Here is a 23,285-nt window from a genome sequence, read left to right as displayed (position 1 = left end):
AGATTGTGTGGTTGAAACGTACTTGCTATCCCTTCATCCTTAAAGAGCCAGTTAGAGTGACCTAGTAAGCACTGAATTTCTGGACAGAGTAAACTATTAGAATGTTGAATTTAGTATTCTTGGTTCATGTAGGGAGAAATTCAGATGGCTCCTTGATGTCCTAATGCCATCTGTCTGACTTGTGTACTATATGTGCTTTGTTTTCATTCTGAAAACATGCCCATCTTTATTTGATGACACAAATAACTCATATACAAAAAGCGTTTTTCCCAATGACACTGTGCTCAAAAAGCATGGGAGAGCCTTACAGGCTCATTTCTTTTCTTGGGTCATGGCTGGTAGTTACTGATGGGGAAGATTCTTTTCATTTTCTGAGTTTGTCCTTACAGACTGTCCAACTGCAAAGACAATAGGAATGTAGAGAACTAACCAGCCTGGCCCACTTTTGTGCTTCTTGCTTACTGTTTTCCTAACTAGATGATCTGAAAATGGATTGGTTTAGATTTCTGCACCTTTGCAGGGATTAGGGGTTTCAGACCTAATTGAACAGATCCTTTTATGTTGCCTTTCTTATGTAAGAGATGATAGGCTGCTGTGGAAAGTGTCAGTCTGGAACTGGATGTTTTCTTGTCTCTTTTCCTTTCCTTTCCTTTTCATAGTAATTGAAGTTCTAGACTCAAAGCACCTCTACTTTTGGAGAGAAGCATAGTAATTCATTCAGCATGGATCCTGGACTAAGTAGTGTTTCACATAATTTGGACCCTGATCCTGCAAACAGTTGTGTGTGCTTAACTTTTCTGCTGTTACTTGTCCCACTGAAATCAACAAGCAGTACTCACAGTAGTAAAGTTAAGCATGCACATAAGTTTGTGCAGGATCACGGCTGTGACTGGCTAAACTCGTCCACAGTTAAAACTCTGCAAGCACCCGGCTATTAAAATCAGTCTTTTGCGTGTTCATTCTGGTATGTTTCAGGTGCTTGGTGGACAAACCAGGGAACAGCAGAACCTACGTTAGATGCCTCAACAGAAGATATGCAGGGTGCTCTTTGTTGTATGAAGATGCTTAAGGGCTTTCCAAGGTCCACTACTCTAGATAACCTTAAATCTCACTATTTTATAATCAGTTGTAAATCACTGTACATGGCATCTTACAAACAGACTTGGCCCCTGTCCTGTAGAGATTAGTTGTTTGTTCGAAGAGAACATTAATGATATATATGTGTGTGTCTGAGGAGTGGGCTTGCTTTCAGTTTGTTGTGCACACATCTTTTGATCATTCTCTTTCTTTCCTTTTTAAAATCACTTCCGTTTGTGTTTTACAAGCTAAAGTTGTTACGTGTGCTTAAATACAACGGCCACCGGTAGAAAGAGATTGCACAGGCCACTATCTTTTGACATGTGACTAACTTGTCAGTATTGATAACCTAGCATAGTTGTTAGAACACAGGACTGTCTGTCTCGATGTTTATACTGAAGGAAATTTTCCAGTCCCCTAAATGAATTAGAAGCTGAAGTCACATAGACACTTTTGAAAATTCTGCCCAAGCTGCTCATCACCGAGTGCCTAACCTGAATGTTGCTCCTTGTGGTTATTCAGCAAAGACCAAAGCACAATATGGTGAACACGTTTCTTTTAAAGTATCAGTAAATGTCATTGACTTGTTTCTTATATGTATGTATGGTGGCACAAGTGAGTTTTGGGGAGGTGCTGATGCCCTAGCTCAGAAAGGGCCAGGTGAAGTGCTCAAGATCTTTGGATGAAAGGTGCTTCATAGTCGTTTGGGTGCTGATGCTTGATATTGGATATAACCTGTTACTACAGAAACCTCTGTGTGCAAAGTTCGACTTTTCAGCTGCCCAGGGAATAGGGACTTTCCGTGTGTTTCTAATGGATGAGATTAAAGCAACATCCCAGTACATTTGGAGTTCAGTGCCAAGAGTGATGCCCAGAGCAACACATCACACTTCAGGGAAATATTTTGACACTGAGACCTGAAAAGGGGATGGTGGGGCGATAAAGAATTTGACTGTGGATGTCTTAATAAGTTTCTTTTTTGTGTGACTTCCTCCAGCTCGACCTTACCAAACCGATGGAAGATCAGGGCCCGTTGGATGTGATCATACATAAACTGACAGATGTCATCCTTGAAGCAGACCAAAATGACAGCCAGTCGTTGGAGTTGGTTTACAGGTTCCAGGTCAGTGTCATTTTTCACAGCCCTTGTGCACTTAAGGTGGAGGCAAAAAAAGCAGAGCCTTATTCCGTAGTGTAGACATACTCTTAGTGTTGCCAGTTTAATCCTTTTCCATGGAGTAGGGACACTTGACTAAACCAGCTCCCTGTGTGCTGCTGCTCATGTACTGAGAGCTCTGGGAAAGATGGCTTTATTGAGCTAGACTGAATGCCATAGCTCTCAGTAAATTTTACATTTTGGAGGTAAGCAGTGCAATACCCCGTTCACCCCGGCATCCTCCTTTCATCATCCTAGAAACAGTGCTACTATCTCCAAAGAGGAATAGGTGTCTGCAGGGTTTTCCCCAGATCCCTGAAGACAGCACTGTGCCAAAGAAACATAACTAAACCATTTAAAATATTTTTTTCATGTGCCAGATTTCTCCAGCTTCGGAGGGGTGCATAGAAATCCTTAGTTGGCTTGTCCCCAACCTTTCCCTATTGAGGAAGCCCTTGCTGTCTCTATCCCCCTAGATTTATGATTCATACAAAGCAGAGCTGTTGTGAATTTTTCTATAGTGTTCTGTCTCCGGTTGAGGAGACTCTTTTATTTATTTCTCCCCGGGAAGTTTACAGTATAGTTCAGATTTGCAGGAAAACCATGCAGACACGTCAGTGATGACAATAATATCCAGAGAGCAGGTTTTTCCAAATAACTCCTCCCATTAGTAATGGGAATGCTGACAAGTTCACAGCTTTAAAAGGAATTGTTTCTAGCTGGTGACTTTGTGGAATGATGCATGTTTTTCTTTCAAAGAGAGAGGCAACATTCAACACGGCATCACAAGAAATTGCTGTGTGTGCTGTTGACATCAGCTTTAAAAATCACAAACCACACAACTTTGGCAGCTTTGCACTTGTAGGAAAGGGTGTTTTCTCTGCTCTGCTTAATGAGTTAAAAAATCTTCCCCCTTCTCCTGCCTTGGTCAAACTCTTAAGTGAAATAACAAGTTTGATTTGCAGGGATAGCCCCTCTAGTTCTGATTCACTGAGGAGAAGACGAATATTTATCGCAGAGTAAGAGAGAGATGTTCATTACCTTTTGCGCTTAGAAATTGTGGGAGTTACTGAGAGAAGATTTGGAGGTGGGGGAAATTTCAAATGCCTCTCCCTGGCACTTGACTTTCTCAAACATCAACTAATTAATTAATCCTCACAACACCTGTGTGAGGGAAGTATTATCCTCACTCTGCAAATGGGGAAACTGAGGCGTAGACAGTTTGAGATGTGTCCAAGGCCACCCACTGAGTTGGTCAGAGCTCGGTTTAGAATTCACTAAATCGTGTTTCCCAATCCCATGTTTATTCCTGTATGTCTTGCTGCCTCTCAGTACACTAAATATTACACATTATAAAATAGTACTGTAAGATGTGCTGGCTCGTCCCTTAGTTCCCAAGTGAATATCTTCTAGGTGAACTCGTGCTAGAGATTCAGCAGGTTGATGTATGGACTCAGCGATCCGTTGCTGAGATTAAGGAGTTGCAAAATACAGGGTTGGGGTATCTCTTCCTCCCCAGGATATACACAGGCAGCCTCAATTGCAGAACCAGAAGTTCAGCCAAAAGACAGCTGCCCAAAGATAACTAATTAATTGTTGAAAATTCTAGCTGTTAGAAAAGACAGAGCATGTGTACCTTTGTGATTCCTAAGGGAAAGGGAAGATCAGAGTGGGTTTCCAGCAGTAGACACTAGCAGAGATCTTCATCGATTGCTGTGGAATCCACAGGAAAGAGAAAATACGTGAAACTAAGCAGTTTTTATTTATACATCTACATGCGTGTGTATGTATTTAAAATATGTAGAGATTTCCATGCATTATTTGTTTCACTGATTTTTTTTTTAAACGTATATAACAAATACTGTAGTTTAGATTTATACCTAATTTCCTATGGAGAAAAGTAGTGGTTGACCATGATATTAAACTGAGTTACTGTTTTGCAGCTCCTGGTCCCCACATTTCTGTTGCTGAGACTGTGTCACTAATACAAACTATTCTTTTTGGGGTCCACCAAGATGAAAGTCAGTTAAACAAGGGAAACCCATTCCAATTAGTATATGAAATCCAGGTTCTTTTATTCCTAAACCAGAACTCTTAATTGATGTTCTTGTGCACGAGAAGGCTGATCTTTGTTCCATGAGCTCAGTGTGTTTAATAGCTCTTAAATAAATAAGACCATTTCTAATTGTTGGGTTTTGGAAGGAAGGGCACCATGAGTATAAATATGGGAGAAGCTTTTTTTAAAGCTGGCATCTAAATACCAAGATGAAGGATCCAGTATCAAATAAACAAAACAAAGGAATATACACTCTGTTCTTAATGTGGAGGCTGAGAAGTTAATGGGGTGCTATCTTGTATATGTGGCTTGCGTGCTGTGGAGTTGGAGTTGGGATCAAGTGACATCCTCAAGTTGAAGCCCTTGCTTTAGCTGATTTGTTACATGCTTTGTGGTATTTTTAACATCGTTCTATTGTATCTTGTTACTTTGTCTCTACCACTGGAATAATTTTTTTAAAAAAATCCCTCTCCAGCCCCTGCTGCCATTGACCATATAAATGTTTTGTTAGGAAAGCGTCAGTAGAAGTGATACGAGTCATCTGTTGAGAATACATTTCATCTCCGGTCATTTCCAGAATATAAATGGTGGGTTCATACTTAGCTCCATGACCAGTTCCTTGCAACCTCTTGATCTCATTACTTGACCATAGCTCCTCAGTTATCCTGCTCCATCAGTTCTCTATCCCCTTGTTTGCCATCCTTTCCCTGCCCACCTTGCTAAAGAAGATAGTGCACTTTGTGCCAACTTCACTAGGGAGGGGGGCAGACCTCCAGTGGGTGGGCTGAACAGTCACCACCTATTACTGTGGTAAAGCACATTAGGCTGGAAACCTGACTCCTGGTGTTAGAGCTAAATTGCTTTTTGGTTTCAGTCTTAATGACTGATTTACATATTGCTCAGACTACACTACAGCCTTTGCTGTGCTGACAACCTATCTGTATATGCAAGATGGATTACTTTGTGGATAGTTTGAGAAATTAGGTCTCAGTGGATTGTTTTGAATAATTTAATGTTTATTCATGGTACAACGAAGCACCAATAGGGGTATTGCTCCTGTCCTTCTATGGTAAGTGGGGATATATATACTTGGTAGTGTCAGATCTGTTTGCAGAACTGCCTGACTTCAGCTACGTAGCAGCTAAGAGATGGTTGCATTCAGAGCCTGTGTTCTGCTGATGTATGCTACTGTGGCCTTCCATTTATAAATCTGCAATCAGCTACCTATTATTCATGTGAATGCCATATGGTCTCCTTATTTCATTCCTAAATTACTAAATTGTCAAATTATGTTCTTGACCAAAGTTCTCAGCTCAGAACTGTGTGTCCGTGTGACGGAGATTTTTCTCCTTCTCCTTTGACTCCTCTTCTCCGGGATGTGTTTGAACCATTAATTATCCCGGACCTATGGGTACTCCAATGTATTCAGTATTAAATATCTCACAGCCTAGTTAAGTCCCTGTTTGTAAAATCTGAGAGCAACTCATTATGAACTGTTCCAATGAATCCCATGGACAAGGTGTATTTTCCCTGAGGTTATTCTACAGCGCTTATCTGTACATTTGGGAAGCTAGTCACTCAGCATTTTACTTCTGCTTGGTGGACCACATGATCTCAAACATCTCTCTAGAGGTTGGGACAAACAGAAGCGAACTTACTGCTCTCTCTAGTGTTTGTTGGTTTACATCTCCCCCAGCTTCCGCTCACCCCCATACGTGCTCCTAAGCATTTCTTGGGAGTTTGCAGTGTCCCTTATTGACTTGGTCTTAACTTCATGCACAATGTAAAGTATTGGGTCACCCGTCAAATCAGTGACTGTAACTGAAGATATGTTTGAGTCATGATTATTAATGTATAGATGTGAGGACACAGTCAGTGATCATTGCATGTCATATGCAAAGTACCAATGAAGCACTGGCTGAGGAATGTATAACTTATCAGGTTCTTATTTGTGGAACTTGCATCATGATTAATTGCTCTTGTGCTGGATAGACATCTATGCTATTCAGCTCCATTAGTTATTTTCACAGAGCTGCCTGTCTCCAACAACACTGCATTCTTCTGACGGGGCAGAGAGCAAATTGACAGCCTGTTAGCGTTGTATTCTTAATCTAACTTCAATATGTATATGGGGACAAGGACCAAACATAGCCCAGAGATTAGATAACATAACTAGAAGTTAGGGCTCCTGGGTTCTATTTCTACATCTGCTTCTGTCTTGCTGTCACTTTCTCTTGATGCCTCAGTTTAACCATCTGTAAAATGGATTTAATATTTACATCATTGCTGTTGAGGTTTACTTAACTGTAAAGTGCTTTGAAATCTTCTTATAAGCAGCACTATAGAACAGGAAAACCGTATTATGATCCTTATTAAATTAATCTAAAATAGTCTGATAATAAGCCTGAAGTAATTTACCATAATAGTCTGAATTTGGATAGTGTCAAGTGCTATTGAAAGAAATCTGGTACTTACTCCTGTGTCTGAGGCATATGCCAACATAACAGTAAATAATGCCCTTTGCTTGCCATCTGACATATTAACCAATAATGAGACTTGTTCATCCAGGCTATGTATAGTTAGAAAATGCTCTTTCAGCAGTAACATTCTATATTCATTTTCCAGACCAGATATTAGAGACCGAGGGAAGCATCAGGGAGCATCTCCCTAGGTCAGATGACGTATAAATCCACAAACTGCTATCCCCCGGTATTGGGATTTAATGCATAAGATTAGTTGAATGAGCTACTTTGCTAGGAGCCTTGTAAACTAAATGAAAAGTGCAGTATAAATGTTGAATATCATCATATTGTGTAAAACCAGACCTGCAGGAGTGAGGAGTCGGGATGCAGTCAGTTAGTGCGCTGGACGAGCATCTCTAGAGTTTAAATCCTAGATAATGTCACTTGTGGTCTCCTAGTCCCCTATTTCGTGCACTTCACCAAACTACCATACAGGTTTGCGCTATTCACAATGATTAACCGTCTCTGAAAGTGTTCCAGGAGGGCTTCTGCAGACCAGGACTGAGGAGCATTGACCCAGCTATGTGTGGAAACTTGCAAAATATTTGGCTCTAGGTACTGCCTTTGAGGCCTTCATTTTTAGGAGTATTAAATTTAACCACAAATAAAAACAATAGTGAAAAATCCAAAAATGCATGAAAGGAACTTGCTGTGCTCTCCTCTTCCCTTGTCATTGTTTCTTGGTCATTCAGTGAAGTTAATATCTAGTATAGCTTCTCTTTTTGATGATATCTGCTTCTTGCACGCAGTGTGACCTAGTGAATACGGCACTGGACTGAGACTCCAGATACCTGGGTTCAGTTTCTGGCTTGGCCACTGCTTTGCTGGGTGACTTTGGATGAGTCACTTTTCATAGACCATAGGTAAGGCTACAGTTTTGTCATGGATATTTTTAGTAAAAGTCATGGACTGGTCACAGGCAATAAACAAAAAATCATGGAAGCCGTGACCTGTCCCTGACTTCTACTAAAAACATCTCTGACGAAGTGGGGAGGGAGAAGGGTCCAGCACCCTGCCCCCTCGCAGTGGCTGGGAGCTTAAGGCACCCCATTGCCCAGTGGCTGGGAGGGGTTCCCCTGCCGCCCAGTGGGGTTGGAGCTGGGGTTGGGGGTCTCCCCACCGCCCTGCAGAGCTGGGAGTTGCGAGGGTGGGGTGGGGCCAGGCCTGCCACCCGTAGTGGCAGGGGAGCTGTGGGGGACCCCCTGCCAGCACTAAGCAGCTCCAGGGTCCCTCTGACACCAAAGGCTGGTAGCTGTGCGGGGCTTCTCCGCCCCCACCGACGGCTACTGAGTAGCTCTGGGGTCCCTCTGCTGCCAGTGGCAGCAGCTGGGAGCTGCAGGAGGGGTGGGGCAGCCCGGCACGGCACGGCTGCTTGTGGCGGCTGGGCTCCTGCGGGGTCCCCAATGTCACGGTGGTCACTGGAAGTCACGGATTCTGTGACTTCTGCAACCTCCGTGATGTAATCTTAGCTCTAATTGTAGGGCCGGAAGGGACCACTGTGATCATCTAGTCTGACCTCCTGTATGATATGGGCCATAGGGCTGCCCTGAGTTAATTCTAGTTTGAACTGGATTCTGTCCTTTTAGAAAAACATCTGATCTTGAGAGAAAAATTATCAGTGATGGAAAATCCATCACAACCCTTGGTAAAGTGTTCCAGTGGTTCATTACCCCCAATGGTAAAAGTTGCACCTTTGTTTATAGTCTGAATTTTTCTAGCTTCAGCTTGGATCTTATTATAACTTTTTTTTCTGTTCAATTGAAGAACTGTCTGTTATCAAATTTCTGTTCCCCGAGTTAGGTACCTTTATAGACTGTGATCAAGTCACTCCTTAACCTTCTCTGCATTGAACTTAACAAATTGAACTCCTTGAATCTTTCATTATAAGGCATGTTTTCTAATCCTTTAATCCAGGGGTGGCCAACCTAAGACTGAGAAGGAGCCCTATTTACCAGAGTACATTTCCAAAGAGCCATAGTAATATGTCAGCAGCCCCGCTATCCGCTCCCCCACCCTGCTCCAAGGGCCTCCTGCCCACTGGCAGCCCCGCTGATCAGTTGTTTTGTGGCATGCAGGAGGCTCTGGGGAGGAGCGAGGGCGTGGCAGGCTCAGGGGACGGGGTGGGAAGGGGTGGAGTGGGGGTAGGGCCTGTGGCAGAGCCAGGGGTTGAGCAGTGAGCACTCCCCGGCACATTGGAAAGTTGGCACCGGTAGCTCCAGCCCCAGAGTCGGTGCCTACACAAGGAGCCGCATGTTAACTTCTGAAGAGCCGCATGTGGCTCCAGAGCCACAGGTTAGCCACCCCTGCTTTAATCCTTCCCTCCCCATGCCTCGTTTCCCATCTGTAAAATGGGAGTAAGGAGACAGACCTCTTTTGGAAAGCACTTTGAGATCTATGGACGATCTATATAAAATCTAAGTGGAATTGTTTATTATAAGGGGATGCGCTTGGTTCTTTCCCCCATCTCTGACGATAACTCTACTATGAGTCTGCAGTAGCTGTGACTGGAATGGGCTCATAGAGGCAAGTTACAATAGTAATACTGAAATGCTTTTGATTAATTGAACTCAAAGTACTTCTCAGATGTAGAAACTGAGGCACAAAAAGGTGATGTGACTTGCCTGTGAACACACAGCAGGTTAGCAGAGTTTCCTGACTTCTCGTCTAGTGTTGTATCCACTAGATTGTGCTGCTTCCTGGTTGTGGTTCTATTAAAAAAAAAAAAATGGTGTGGTTTTTTTTTCTTTCTGGTGAATGAACTACAGAGGGTGGAAATGCATCTTAGCAAAGTTCTGAATGATATTCCATTCCTTTATAAACCAGACACAGGAACCTCCGGAGTGTGTGTGTTGCTGACTTAGCCACACCCTCTTGTCACTTGCGTGTAGGAAGATCTCACCATGGCTGATTGCACCATTTGTTTGCTGCTCCCTGTATTAAAATACATACGCAGGGCTTGGCAGGGCAGAGGAGAGTGCTGACTAGCATGCCAGTGACACTGTTTAGAGAAAGTGCTCTCGTGTCCTCTCAGAGACAGAGGAGAGTTTAGGGGAGGGAGCATAGGAGGGAAGCAGAGTGATAAATATCTCTAAATCTATTGCAAGCCACTGGAAATGGATAGAGAAGTGTTTTCCCAGGGAGCAATAACTCTTAAGAGTCAGTTTATACAGAGAGTCAATTTAAAAAGAAAGCAATGAATACATTTAAATATGTACACTGATGAACCCCGCAACTGAGCTATTTGCGTGTATATGACTGTGCGTACGTGATTGTGGTATTTGTGACCTCCTAGCTATTGCATTCAAAATGGGGAACTGGTTTCATTCTCTTCTTGTTCAGTAAATTGGGGGAAGAAACTCTGATGATCCTGAGCAGATCAGACAGTCCAGTTTTTGCAGTGCTTGATATATCCTTTTCAGCTAGCCAGTTGTCCTGCTATTGAATATAATTTTCAGGATAGAAACTGTTGCTTCTGTTACTGCTGTTCTAAAAAACTGGATATGATAAACTGGAGAGCAGTGCATCCTTTATGGTGTTATGAGAAGAAATTGGATAGTCTAGATTTGTTACGGCTCTTCAAAAGCTTAAAGTATCAACAGCCTTATCTCGGAAAAGAGAAAGGGCCAACCTTTGGTTTACCACCTTAGGTGTGTCTGTGGTCCCAGTGATAAACTGCTCCAGCCCAGTGGGTACACACTGCTGATGGACTTGAAAACCCCTCTGTCTTTCCCTTGGACTACCTCTAAGGTGTGCTCTCACTTCTCCTCTTAAAACATAACCATTTAAACCGACTGAAAATGGTGAGAACTATTCGTCTGCCTCTGAGGGGCTTGTAGCTGAAGAAACAGACCCCAACAGCTGACTTCCACATCAGCTAGATGTGGTGTTCTACAGATCAGCTGAGAGATGGTGTGACTGGGATCCCAGGGGGTGAGGGGGAGAACCACTCTGAGATTGCTTAATTAGGGCACACTGCAAAGAATGGGGCAGTCAATCCCCCAAATTGGTGGTTATTTTAAGACTTAGATTTACTAAGCCAGCAACAAAACAGCTTCTACAATACCTTACTGGTTACCCAGAAATCAGAAATACAGTTTCCTTAAAGCAACCCAGCCTTGAGCTCCGACCCAGACAGCCAAGATTATCGAAAATCTTGTTTATCATATAAAAGTTCTATCAATTCAAAAGGATCGGACACATTACTCCACTGGTTAATGAATATTTTAGATTTTACCCAAATAAATGCTTACAGTCGGTTTTTATTAACTGACTAAAATTTATTTTAAAAGAGAGTATTGGTTAAAAAATCATTATACATACAGACACGAATAGAGTTCTTAGGTCAGTTTCATAGTAGAGATGGTGAGCTTTAGAGTTGCAAAAAGTCCTTTCCAGAATTAGTTCATTAGGTTATAGTCCAATGTTCAAATATTTAATATCCGAGTGATCCAGAATGAAACTGGACTTATGTAGCAGATGTGGAAGTCAGCTGTTGGGGTCTGTTTCTTCAGCTACAAGCCCCTCAGAGGCAGACGAATAGTCCTCACCATTTTCAGTCGGTTTATTACTTAAACTTCCCTGGATGAAGCTTAAGCAGATGCGAGATGAAAGGAGCAGGGCCCAAGATTTCTTTATATAGATCACTGGCAGGCTATGATAGCCTCTTGACAGCAGGTGTTCCTTGGCTGAAGAATAGTGTTTTTGAAGTAACCTCCTATTTCCTAAGCATGACCTACTGGTAATTAGCTACATGGATTAAGATAAAGAAATTGCCCATCTCCTGCCATTTATAGGTAGTTTGCGGTATACTTCGAAGAGAAATTAAAACAGTGTTATTGCTACATTCACAGTTCATTTAAATGTTAACATCTTCTTTTGATCTCTGAATTAATACAGGGATAGACAGGAATTATTTGGTGACATTGTCAACCTCTAACAACATATGTATAAACACACAAAAAACCAAAGCGTCATCTACTAATATGTCTCTAAAGGTTGAATCTGGGTCAATTAGCCTGCTGGTAGTGTAACCCTTTCTGGACCTGTGTCACAGCTGGACTTCTGACAGCCTCGTTTGCGTCTGTAAAGGTGTGCTGTGCAGATGGGGCCCTGCTGCAAATTGCCCTCCACTGTGTTAGTGATGGGGGATGACGACCTAATGATCTCTACCCATCCTGAAAAAGGGACCTGATCCAGGGTCCAGTGACATCAGTGGAAGTGAACATCTTGGGTAAGGAAGTCTTTCCATTGGCTAGGCTTTGTATCAGATCTTTCATTCTGGGAGAGTAGAGATCAGTAGGGGGTCATCACTCCTGATTAACGTTGCATTCAAGCTTTAGGGCAGAGATGTGAGTGAGAGCTAAAAACTGTTCAGCTGACCTGGAACCCCTACGTTTTGGTGGGTTACTAATTGAATTATTTGTTGGAGAGAGCAGTTCCCGGATGTCTGGTCCTGCTACCATAGTGCCTCATCAGAGGAGTTAAAGGAGCAAGACACTGCATCTGGAGCAACTTTAGGCCCTCGAGTTTTTTTGGAGACAGAATAGGACCATTTCAGGTCTGCTGCGGAGATTGATCTAATGTGGAGGGAGTGTTGTCTGATCAGAATTTTCCTCAATCCTTTGTGGCTCCTGTCTGACTGATGGAAGCCTGGAGCAAGAGAGAGAAACCAAGCACCCCCACCAGGTCAGGCTGGGAATACATAGGCTCTCTGAATGCTATGGCAATTTAAATGCCGATGCTCCAATGAACGTTTTTTTGCTAGCAAAAAATCCTCACATTCTCTTAGTGAGATGGCCACCCCTGCTCCTACATTCCAAGCAAAGTTTACGACTCTGACAAGCCAGCGTGTCTGTTTTGTCTTGTGTAAAAGGCTGTGACTAGGGAAACCTCATTATGTTCTGATTAGAACAGAATACTAACCAGATGCCTCTCTTCACTCTACAGGGACACGAGCAGATTTATTCACTGGAACGCCATTCTAATTTGACATATTCAAGACGATAGTGTATGTGGTAGAAGATCCACAGGCTTGTTTAATTTGTCCTCCTGAGCTTCTTTTTTGTTAATAGATTCTGTTACATCAACCTTGTGAAAAGCTAAATCACCATCTCTCCCTACATGCAGGTTTCTGTTATCAGTGAGCATTTTAAGTATGTAAGCTTTACTTCTGGTTTGGTTTTTATACTTTCTACTGTCTCTCCTTCTGAACCCTCTCACCCCAAACTTTGCCAGGAGCAGCTGGTGCCCTTGTTTCCCTATATTCCTAGACCATGAGCCCTAGCTAGAAAATTTTCTTGTGTTTTCATAGAATCATAGAATATCAGGGTTGGAAGGGGCCTCAGGAGGTCATCTAATCCAACCCCCTGCTCAAAGCAGGACCAATCCCCAATTAAATCATCCCAGCCAGGGCTTTGTCAAGCCTGACCTTAAAAACTTCTAAGGAAGGAGATTCTACCACCTCCCTAGGTAACGCATTCCAGTGTTTCACCACCCTCCTAGTGAAAAAGTTTTTCCTAATATCCAACCTAAACCTCCCCCACTGCAACTTGAGACCATCACTCCTTGTCCCATCATCTTCTACCACTGAGAATAGTCTAGAACCATCCTCTCTGGAACCACCTCTCAGGTAGTTGAAAGCAGCTATCAAATCCCCCCTCATTCTTCTCTTCTGCAGACTAAACAATCCCAGTTCTCTCAGTCTCTCCTCATAAGTCATGTGTTCCAGACCCCTAATCATTTTGTTGCCCTTCGCTGGACTCTCTCCAATTTTTCCACATCCTTCTTGTAGTGTGGGGCCCAAAACTGGACACAGTACTCCAGATGAGGCCTCACCAGTGTCGAATAGAGGGGAACGATCACGTCCCTCGATCTGCTGCCAATGCCCCTACTTATACATCCCAAAATGCCATTGGCCTTCTTGGCAACAAGGGCACACTGTTGACTCATATCCAGCGTCTCGTCCACTGTCACCCCTAGGTCCTTTTCCGCAGAACTGCTGCCTAGCCATTCGGTCCCTAGTCTGTAGCGGTGCATGGGATTCTTCTGTCCTAAGTGCAGGACCCTGCACTTATCCTTATTGAACCTCATCAGATTTCTTTTGGCCCAATCCTCCAATATGTCTAGGTCCCTCTGTATCCTATCCCTACCTGCCACTGTATCTACTACTCCTCCTAGTTTAGTATCATCCGCAAATTTGCTGAGAGTGCAATCCACACCATCCTCCAGATCATTTATGAAGATATTGAACAAAACCGGCCCCAGGACCGACCCTTGGGGCACTCCACTTGATACCGGCTGCCATCTAGACATGGAGCCATTGAACACTACCCGTTGAGCCCGACAATCTAGCCAACTTTCTACCCACCTTATAGTGCATTCATCCAGCCCATACTTCTTTTCCAGACTTCTGTTCCTGCTGGAGGAGTTGCTTTCATCAGAAGTCCTCACTTCCAGTGGAACGGCAGTTTTGGGACATCCTTTAGGTGATAATGCCAGTGGCTTTCTCTGCTAATGGATGGGCAGGATAAAATTTATCCTTTCCTTACATCCAGCCCATCACTCTTCTGCACACTCTCAGTTTCCAGCCTGTGCCCTAAAAGTTACACGGCCGCAAACTCTTTGAAAGGCAAAAGTGATCTTCTGTCTTTGCTTTTGTGTAACACTGGAAAATAAGAGTTATTGAGGAATTGTAGGGAAACCACCAATCTGTAGTCTTTTAATTTTTTTTAAAAGTTGAGTTAAAAATAGTTTAAAATACTACACCTGCTTGTGAGTCCACTACCAACTTTTGTGGTTTTACAGACACTTTTTCCCATTTTCTCTCTGTCATAGTGTGAAAGACCACCCCCCCCCCCCCCACACACACAGGTGAAATTAACTAAGGGCTCAATCTTGCAAACGCGTATGTGCATGAGTCTCTCACATGCATAAGTGTTTGCAGGATTAGGCACTGAGCACCAGATTTTTGAAAGTATTTAAGCATAGGCGCAGACCCCACCAATCAGCACCTCCCCTTCCCTCCCAGCGCCTACTGCCCATCGTAAAACAGCTGTTTCGCGCAGTCAGGAGGCACTGTGGGGTGGGGGGAGTGAGGGTGCAGCGTTCTCGGGGGAGGCCTGGGTGGAGCCGGGCGGGGGGGGAGCACCTGAAGTGCCTGAAGATGCAGATCCAACGAGAATTAGGCGCCTACATTTTTGAAAATATCAATAGGTTCTTAACTGCATCTTTAGGCAGGCACCTAATATCTTTTACAAATCTTGCCTTGATTTGCTATTCTGGGAAAAACAGTGAAACTGATTACTCACAAGATTGCTGTCCAATGCACAGTGAACCAGAAAACCACAGAAGAATATATTTTTTCTTTCAGTTTCTAGTTATCTCAGATATTCCCTATAATCATAGTATGTTTAAAAAACAATTAGAATTTTAAGGTTGATCGTGTATCCTTAAAAAGCAAAAACAAAGTGTCTGGGTGAGTGTGAAGACTGAAGGAAGTACATCAGAGGAGGAGAGTCTGAGCACAAGGCAGGGAGCGAGGAAGTCCTGTTTTTTAGTCCTGAGTCTGCTGTTAACTTTTTCTGTGGCATTAGACAAGTTCCTAAGCATCTCTTTACATCCATTCCCCCTCTTGTAAAATGCTGACCTACTTCACAAAGGTGTATTGAAGAATAAAGCTTGTGAAAATGGGAAAACGCAAAGTATTATTGCGGCCATGGTTAATGTATATGTAGTGTAGGGGGATTTTGTAAAAACCAAAAAGTTATCCAGATGAAGTAAATGGCTCATCCACCGTCTCTTAACATCTAACATCTGATATTTACAGGTATGGATGAGTCAATTCACTGTACCCCAGGTCTTTTAAATCAGAATTGTAGTGGCTAATCCTCCCCGTTACCTTTTCAGATAAGATGTCAAGAAGCCCCTAGCCTGTTTGTTCCCCCTCCTTCCACCCACACACATGAACCAGAATAAGCATTTCTTCCAGAGCCCTCTGATATAGAACTGGAAATAGTGGGTCTCTCTTTGAATACCAGTTTCCTTGTTGGGCTCCTGCCAGTGCCAAACTTGGTACAGAGCATAAGTAAATGCCAGGCCTGAAATCTAAACAAAGGAGGATCTGCTCAGAAGTTTTCTTGTTTGTTTTTGTTTTGTCAAAGATGGAAGGAGAAAAACGTACATGTTTTCCGGGTCAGGCTGAATTCCAGCCCAGAGCCCATTCAGAATATTGTCAGGAAACCTAAATCTCCTCAAAAAGAAAAGGAGTACTTGTGGCACCTTAGAGACTAACAAATATATTTGAGCATAAGCTTTCGTGAGCTACAGCTCACTTCATCGGATTCATTCAGTGGAAAATACAGTGGGGAGATTTATATACACAGAGAACATGAAACAATGGGTATTACCATACACACTGTAACAAGAGTGATCAGGTAAGGTGAGCTATTACCAGCAGGACAGCGGGGGCGGGGAAAAAACCTTTTGTAGTGATAATCAAGGTGGGCCATTTCCAGCAGTTGACAAGAATGTGTGAGGAACGGTGGGGGTGGGGGGAGGAATAAACATGGGGAAATCGTTTTACTTTGTGTAATGACACATCCACTCCCAGTCTTTATTCAAGCCTAAGCTAATTGTATCCAGTTTGCAAATTAATTCCAATTCAGCAGTCTCTCATTGGAGTCTGTTTCTGAAGTTTTTTTTGTTGAAGAATTGCCACTTTTAGGTCTGTAATCGAGTGACCAAAGAGATTGAAGTGTTCACCGACTGGTTTTTGAATGTTATAATTCTTGACGTCTGATTTGTGTCCATTTATTCTTTTATGTAGAGACTGTCCAGTTTGACCAATGTACATGGCAGAGGGGCATTGCGGGCACATGATGGCATATATCACATTGGTAGATGCGCAGGTGAACGAGCCTCTGATAGTGTGGCTGATGTGATTAGGCCCTATGATGGTGTCCCCTGAATAGATATGTGGACACAGTTGACAACGGGCTTTGTTGCAAGGATAGGTTCCTGGGTTAGTGTTTTTGTTGTGTGGTGTGTGGTTGCTGGCGAGTATTTGCTTCAGGTTGGGAGGCTGTCTGTAAGCAAGGATTGGCCTGTCTCCCAAGATCTGTGAGAGTGATGGGTCGTCCTTCAGGATAGGTTGTAGATCCTTGATGATGCGTTGGAGAGGTTTTAGTTGGGGGCTGAAGGTGATGGCTAGTGGTGTTCTGTTATTTTCTTTGTTGGGCCTCTCCTGTGGTAGGTAACTTCTGGGTATTCTTCTGGCTCTATCAATCTGTTTCTTCACTTCAGCAGGTGGGTATTGTAGTTGTAAGAACGCTTGATAGAGATCTTGTAGGTGTTTGTCTCTGTCTGAGGGGTTGGAGCAAATGCGGTTGTATCGTAGAGCTTGGCTGTAATCCAGATTGTTGCCTGGCCGCTAGTCTGCAGTTGGCAATAAATTTTTGGTAAAGCACAGAGAAGGAAAGTGCAAGTTGATTTTGTAGAAATGAATGTAGATGAGCTGAGGGGACCAGTTGGACTCCACAGATCCCAACAAATCAAAAGCTTGGGATCTGTCTTTGATAGTTCCTTTCCCATCTCCTCATCTGTTCCCTTTTTTGAAGCTCATATGTGTTAGTAATCTGTGCACTCCTGGCATTCTTCCACTCTCCTCATCTGGTAATGGTGAATAGATTTATTTGTATTTTTTTCAAAAGCAGGGGATCCAAAGTTCATGGCATGAGGACAGGGGTGCTCTTTCAAACTCTAAGGACTTCCACTTTCATTGCATCATGTTTCAACCTCTTTAATGGATACTCCCTTGCTTCAATATATGGTATGCTTGAGTCCTGTTTACGTCAATAGGACATAAACACATCTGTAAGTGCTTTTGTGACTAAGGATGCTTCTTTAAATCATGACCATGATGATTCTTGTTGGGTAACAGGTCTTTTTTTGTTTTTTACTTTATTTACACAAACTCAGGACCATCAACTCACCTAAAGGCTTGTCTACACGTACATTTAGACTATGGTAAGTTGGGATGTGAACTTCTATGTTAGCCTGCTGAGATCTAACTGTCCGTGTGTACCCTGCTAACGTGCGCTAACAGTTCGTTAGAGCGCTTTGTTCAGACTGGCTCAGACCGCCTCAAGGAACTGGTAAAATGCATCATCAAGGTGTAAACAGACAGTTAAACTGCAACAAGTTAGTGCAGGGTAATTCACACCCCAGTTTGTCACAGTCTAATTGGGTGTGTAGACAAGCCCTTGGTTAAACGAAGCATTCCCTCTTGCAATCTGTGATCAGAGCTCTGTGCCTTCACGTGTCTGAGAGCCTCGTGTGGTGCCGCATCTGGGCGGAGAGAAAAAACATCGCTGGAAGGTATTGTTGAATTCTCCTGAAGATGCCAAGGCAGATAAGCTTTGATAGGAGGAGAAGGAGGGCAGAGCCAAGGTTGTGATAGCTAAAAATGTTCCAAATAAAGAAGGTAAATAGATGGGAGATTCTGTTGTACTACTTTGAGGTGCTTTTTGACCAATAGGCAAAATGTTAGGTTTAAATAGTAAGGTTACCGGAGCCAAACTCATTTTTTCTAAACAAATTTATTTGGCTCGGTCCCAAAGTCCTTACTTAAGCAAAACTCCCATTGTCTTCAGGATTGAGCCTGTTGACACCAAACCAGATTGCAAACAATTGCAGTGTGGCCCTAAGGGTACGCATGGTTCAATATGGTTATTTTTATTAACTCATGTGAAACTCTTCTAGTGGCTGCCTTTGGGCTCATGAAAGGCTCCGCAGTCTGCTTTAGCAGACATAAAATGCTGAGGATGGTTGCCTTTGGGACAAGCTTTTTGCTGTTGCAGTAAAATTGCTTTAAAATAACATCTTGCTGGCATGGAGTCCTGGTGTTCACTTCAAATTGTACTACATTCAAGAGCTCCTTCTGATGCCTCGGCTCTGTCAGTCTGGACAGCTGGTTCTCAGATCTCTGGAGCAGGGATCTCAAACACGCAGGGTTATTTTCTGCAGCCCGCCAGCTCCCCGCGACGCCCCCACCCCCGTTCCTGGCCAATGGGAGCTTCGAGGGAGGTACCTGGAAGAGTGGCCAGGGCAGCACACAGACCCCTGTGCCCCCCCAGGTCCCAGCCGCTTCCCAGAGCGGTGCGGGGGCAGGGCAGGCAGACAGGGAGCTGGACCCGCCCCCCAAACCTCTCCTGCAGCCGACCCCTCTGCCCTGAGCCCGCTGCTGCACCCCAACCCCCTGCCCTGAGCCGCCTGCTGTACCCTGCTCCCCTCCTGCATCCCCTGGGGGCAGAAAGGGGGCGGAGTTGGGGTGGGGATTTCAGGGAAGGGGTTAGAATGGGGTTTTGGAAGGGGGGGTAGGGGTGGGGCCTCACAGAAGGGGTAGAGTGGGGGCGGGGCCAGGTCAGCGCAGGGTGGTGGTCAGTGGTGCGGCCCTCGGGCCAGTATACTAGTCCTCTTGTGGCCCTCGTGGTCATTTGAATTTGAGACCCGTGCTCATGTCAGGTGAGGTGGTTGGCGGGAGGGGGACCTTTCTGATTAGACCCTCTTTGTTTAGCCTGCATCCTGGCTTTATTTTAAAATCTAACTCCTCTAGTTTTGATAGGAAATTAACTATCCTTGAGCCTCGTGTTGTTGTCAAGGGAAAATGAGCATTCAGAGGTGCATTTGCCACAATACTTTCCCTCTTGCTAGTATCAGAAGATGACTGGTATGTCTTTGCTTTTCTTACACATACTCACTCCTGTCCCTCTATATTTTATCCATCAGAGATGCAGAGTTGCTGATGCTTCGGCTAGAGAATATCATTTCACAGTGCAACGGGAGTGTGCATGGTGCTTGTCAGGTGGTAGAAAAATAACAAGGTCTCTGCTCTGTGGAGCTTACAGCTTGAAGGTATATCTACACTGCAATTAGACACCCACGGCTGGCCCATGTCAGCTGAGTTGGACTTGGGCTGCGGGACTGTTTAATTGCGGTGTAGATGTTTGGGTTCAGGCTGGAGCCTGGGCTCTAGGACCCTGCAAGGTGGAAATGTCCCAGAGCCTGAAAGCCTACAGTGCAATTAAACAGCCCCCCAGCCTGAGCCCTGTGAGCCTGAGTCAGCTGGCATGGGCCAGCCACAGGTTTTTAATTTCAGTGCAGACAAACCTGGAGGGTCAAATCCATTCACAGTGAAGTCAGTGGGAGTTTTCCAATGACTCAAAGCTCCAGAAATGATGAGTGCACCGCAGAATCCTGGCAGAATATGGTAAAAAGGGCAGTAGGAAAGGGAAATGCGCATGGAGAGGGTTGATGGCAGCAGTGGGTGACACACGGGAGTTCAGGGAAGATAGAAAGGCAAAGGTAGTGGGGTAGCATTGTACATCCAATGATAAAGTAGACTAAAGAAATCAGAAGTGATAGCATGTGTCAAACAGAATCAGTTTGGGTCAAAATCACTGAGAATGGATTCTAACAGAGGTTCTATTGGAGTAGTGTGAGGGGGTTGCGATATACCTCCAGGGTCAGATTTGGATATAGACAGAGATCTATGTAATATTATTAGAGAGATACATACTACCAGGATTTGTCGTTATAGGAGACTTTAAATTCCCAGATACAGATTGGAGAACAAATGCTACTAGGGAGGACTCAGTTATTCCTGTGTGTGATAGCCAACAGATTTCTTCATGAAAAGGTCACTGTACCGACGAAGTGATGCTGTTTTAGACTTGGTATTGGTAAGTAGTGAGAACATTATAGAAGAGCTGGTTATGGAAAATAGCCTTGGATTGTGAGTGATCACAAGCTGATTTATTTTAAAGTAAATGGAAGGATAGACTCATAGAACTGGAAGGGACCTCGAGAGGTCATCTAGTCCTGTCCCCTGCACTCAAGGCAGGACTAAGTATTAATCAACAACGGGTCAGTAACTAAGCTTTTAAAGTTCAAATGGCAAGACTGAGAAATGAAGGGAACTAGTCAACTGAACTGAAGATCTCAGGGACTTTAAATGTGTAGGAGTTTTGGAATTTCTTTAAGTCAAAGATACAAAAACTGTCTGAAATTTGTATCCAAGGGAAAAAACTTGTAGGGAAGGGTTCCAGGCCTAACTGGATGAAGAAACACCTCAAAAAGGAATTAAGAGTACGCAGAAAGCCTATGAGGAATGGAAAAAGGGGTTGATCAGCGAAGAAAGCTATGTCTTGGTGGTCAAAAAGTGCAGGAATAAAATGAGAATTGTCAAAAGTCAAGACTGAATTTTGCAAAGGAAATTTAAAACAAATAGCAAAAGGTTCTTTAGCCATATAAACCAAAAGAGAACAAGAGAAAAAACAGGGCTGCTATGCAGTGAGGATGGGGTAGAGATTAAGGATAATGTAGGTATGGCCAAAAACTAAATGAAGAGTTTGCCTTAATTTTCAAAAAGGATGATGATGTACAACATGGGGACTAAGGCGGGATATCTAATGAAATGAGTGTATAGAAATGACGACTACATTTGAGGTGGAAGCAAAACTCAGAGTTTAATGTACTCAAGACGGGACAACTGGATAATCTCCAGCCCAGAATACTGAAAGAACTGACTTGTGAAATCGCAAGTCTGGTAGCAAGGATTTTTAATAAATCTATCAAATTGGAGGTAGCATTGTGTGACTGGAGAATAGCTAATGATGTACCTATTTTTAAGAAAGGGGGGCAAAAAAATGATCCAGGCAACTACAGACATGTTAATCTGACCTTAAAAGTATGTAAGACTTTAAAACAAGTGTTTGAAGGAAAGAATAATTAGACATGGAAGTAAACAGAAAATGGGATAAAATGCAACATGGATTTACTAAAGGTAGATAATGCCAGCGTAACTTGATATCTGTCTTTGATAAGATAACAGATTCAGTTTTCTTGTCTAAAGCTAAAAAAGTCAATCTGGACTTAGTAAAGCATTTGACATGGTACCACATGGGAAATTATTAGTTAAATTAGAGAACGGCTCCGTGTCTCCCTCTTGGGCAGTGCTGCTCTGGAATTCAGCAGAGAGAGAAAAGTTGTTGTTTTGGGGGGTGGAGGAGCTGAAGGGGGGTTATTAAGGTAAAATAGTTTGTGTTGCCTTAAAATGTTTCTCACAATGTTTTAAATCTGTATGCTTGTGTGTGAACATAATGGCACATACAGCCAGCCAACAAGTGGTGGTAAAATATTGTACAGTGCCATGCACATGTCTCAGAGCGATTTGTATGGTATTTCTAAGAGACACATTAAATATGTAAGAAGTGTGTGGTGTCACATAGCAAGTGCCAAGGGGCTGTGAAGGAAATCCATTTGCGTGATCCGAGCAATGTGACGGGGCTGCTAACCCAGCACTGGCTCCTCTTTACATCTCAAGAATAATCCCTCTGCAGCAAGCAATGAATTAAAAGCATTCATTCTTCAGCAAGCAAAGACTTGTTGGTGTCGAACAAATAACTCACTCTCACCCGCTTAGAATTGGGAGTAAAGTCATAGTGTTGGGATCAGATGTCTCCATTCCTTTCATTGTATCAGTAGCCAGTGAAGTGTGTCTTCCAGTGCTGCCTTCATAGAATCATGGAATATCAGGGTTGGAAGGGACCTCAGGAGGTCATCTAGCCCAACCCCCTGCTCAAAGCAGGACCAATCCCCACTTTTTGCCCCAGATCCCTAAATGGCCCCGTCAAGGATTGAACTCAGAACCCTGGGTTTAGCAGACCAATGCTCAAACCACTAAGCTATCCCTCTCCGTCAGGAGCCTTGTGGTACTCCTGAGCATAATTTGGAGTATGATTTTTTTTCTTTGAAGAATATCCTCTTTAGGTACTTAATTAAACCAGTTATTAATGGAAATGTTTACCATGCACCCACGTAAATAGATGTGAAGAAATGAATGGAGATTAATGGAGGCTGATTAGGAAATTCCATTAAAGAATAAAGACAGATTTTAGCTTAGAATTACTTGTCCGACTCTGAACGGGATGAGAGGGAGACACTCTCATTAAGCACGTTGACTTTATGGAACCAGTGTGGGCGGGCGCATGGCCTCTTGTATACATGCACATATGTGGGCATGAAAGAGAGATACCTTGAGCATCTCAGGTCACAGTAGACGTTGGCAAGAGCTAGTGGGGTATATATAAAATTTCCCCTAGTAAAGCGGCAGCGGTCATGATGTCAGAAATGGGAATGTGGTGCTCAGAGTTTTTCACTACAAAAAACAATGCATGGCAGGGAGTCTCAGAGCCAGGACCGGCTCTAGGCACCAGCAGAGCAAGCACGTGCTTGGGGTGGCACATTTCCGGGGCGGCATTCCCGCCAGCCTTTTTTTTCGGGGCCGTTGCGCTCTTGGAGCTGCGCCACTTAGATGGGGTGAGGGCGCCGCGCCCCCGGCCACAGCGGGAAGGGGAAGCCCCAGCCCCGGGATGCTGAGCTGCCAGGGCCCAGCCGCTACCTGGGGAGGGGAGAGCGA

At 43.7% G+C, this 23,285-nt stretch overlaps 1 protein-coding gene across 2 annotated transcripts in view; it reads left to right on the top strand.

Annotated features, from left to right (window-relative positions):
* ITPK1 (inositol-tetrakisphosphate 1-kinase) overlaps positions 1-23,285 on the top strand; it is a 234,570-nt gene that overhangs the window by 122,066 nt on the left and 89,219 nt on the right. For both annotated transcript variants that reach the window (XM_084631487.1, XM_084631488.1), the window contains one exon: positions 2,075-2,200. In XM_084631487.1, coding sequence (XP_084487613.1) covers positions 2,075-2,200 — 126 coding nt within the window. The remainder of the gene's footprint in view (positions 1-2,074; positions 2,201-23,285) is intronic.

This window comes from Lepidochelys olivacea, assembly GCF_965140295.1.
Source record: "Lepidochelys olivacea isolate rLepOli2 genome assembly, chromosome: 6".
Taxonomy (NCBI): Eukaryota; Metazoa; Chordata; order Testudines; family Cheloniidae; genus Lepidochelys; species Lepidochelys olivacea.
Note: the sequence above shows the minus strand (reverse complement) of the source record. Positions and strands in the feature narration are given on the sequence as shown.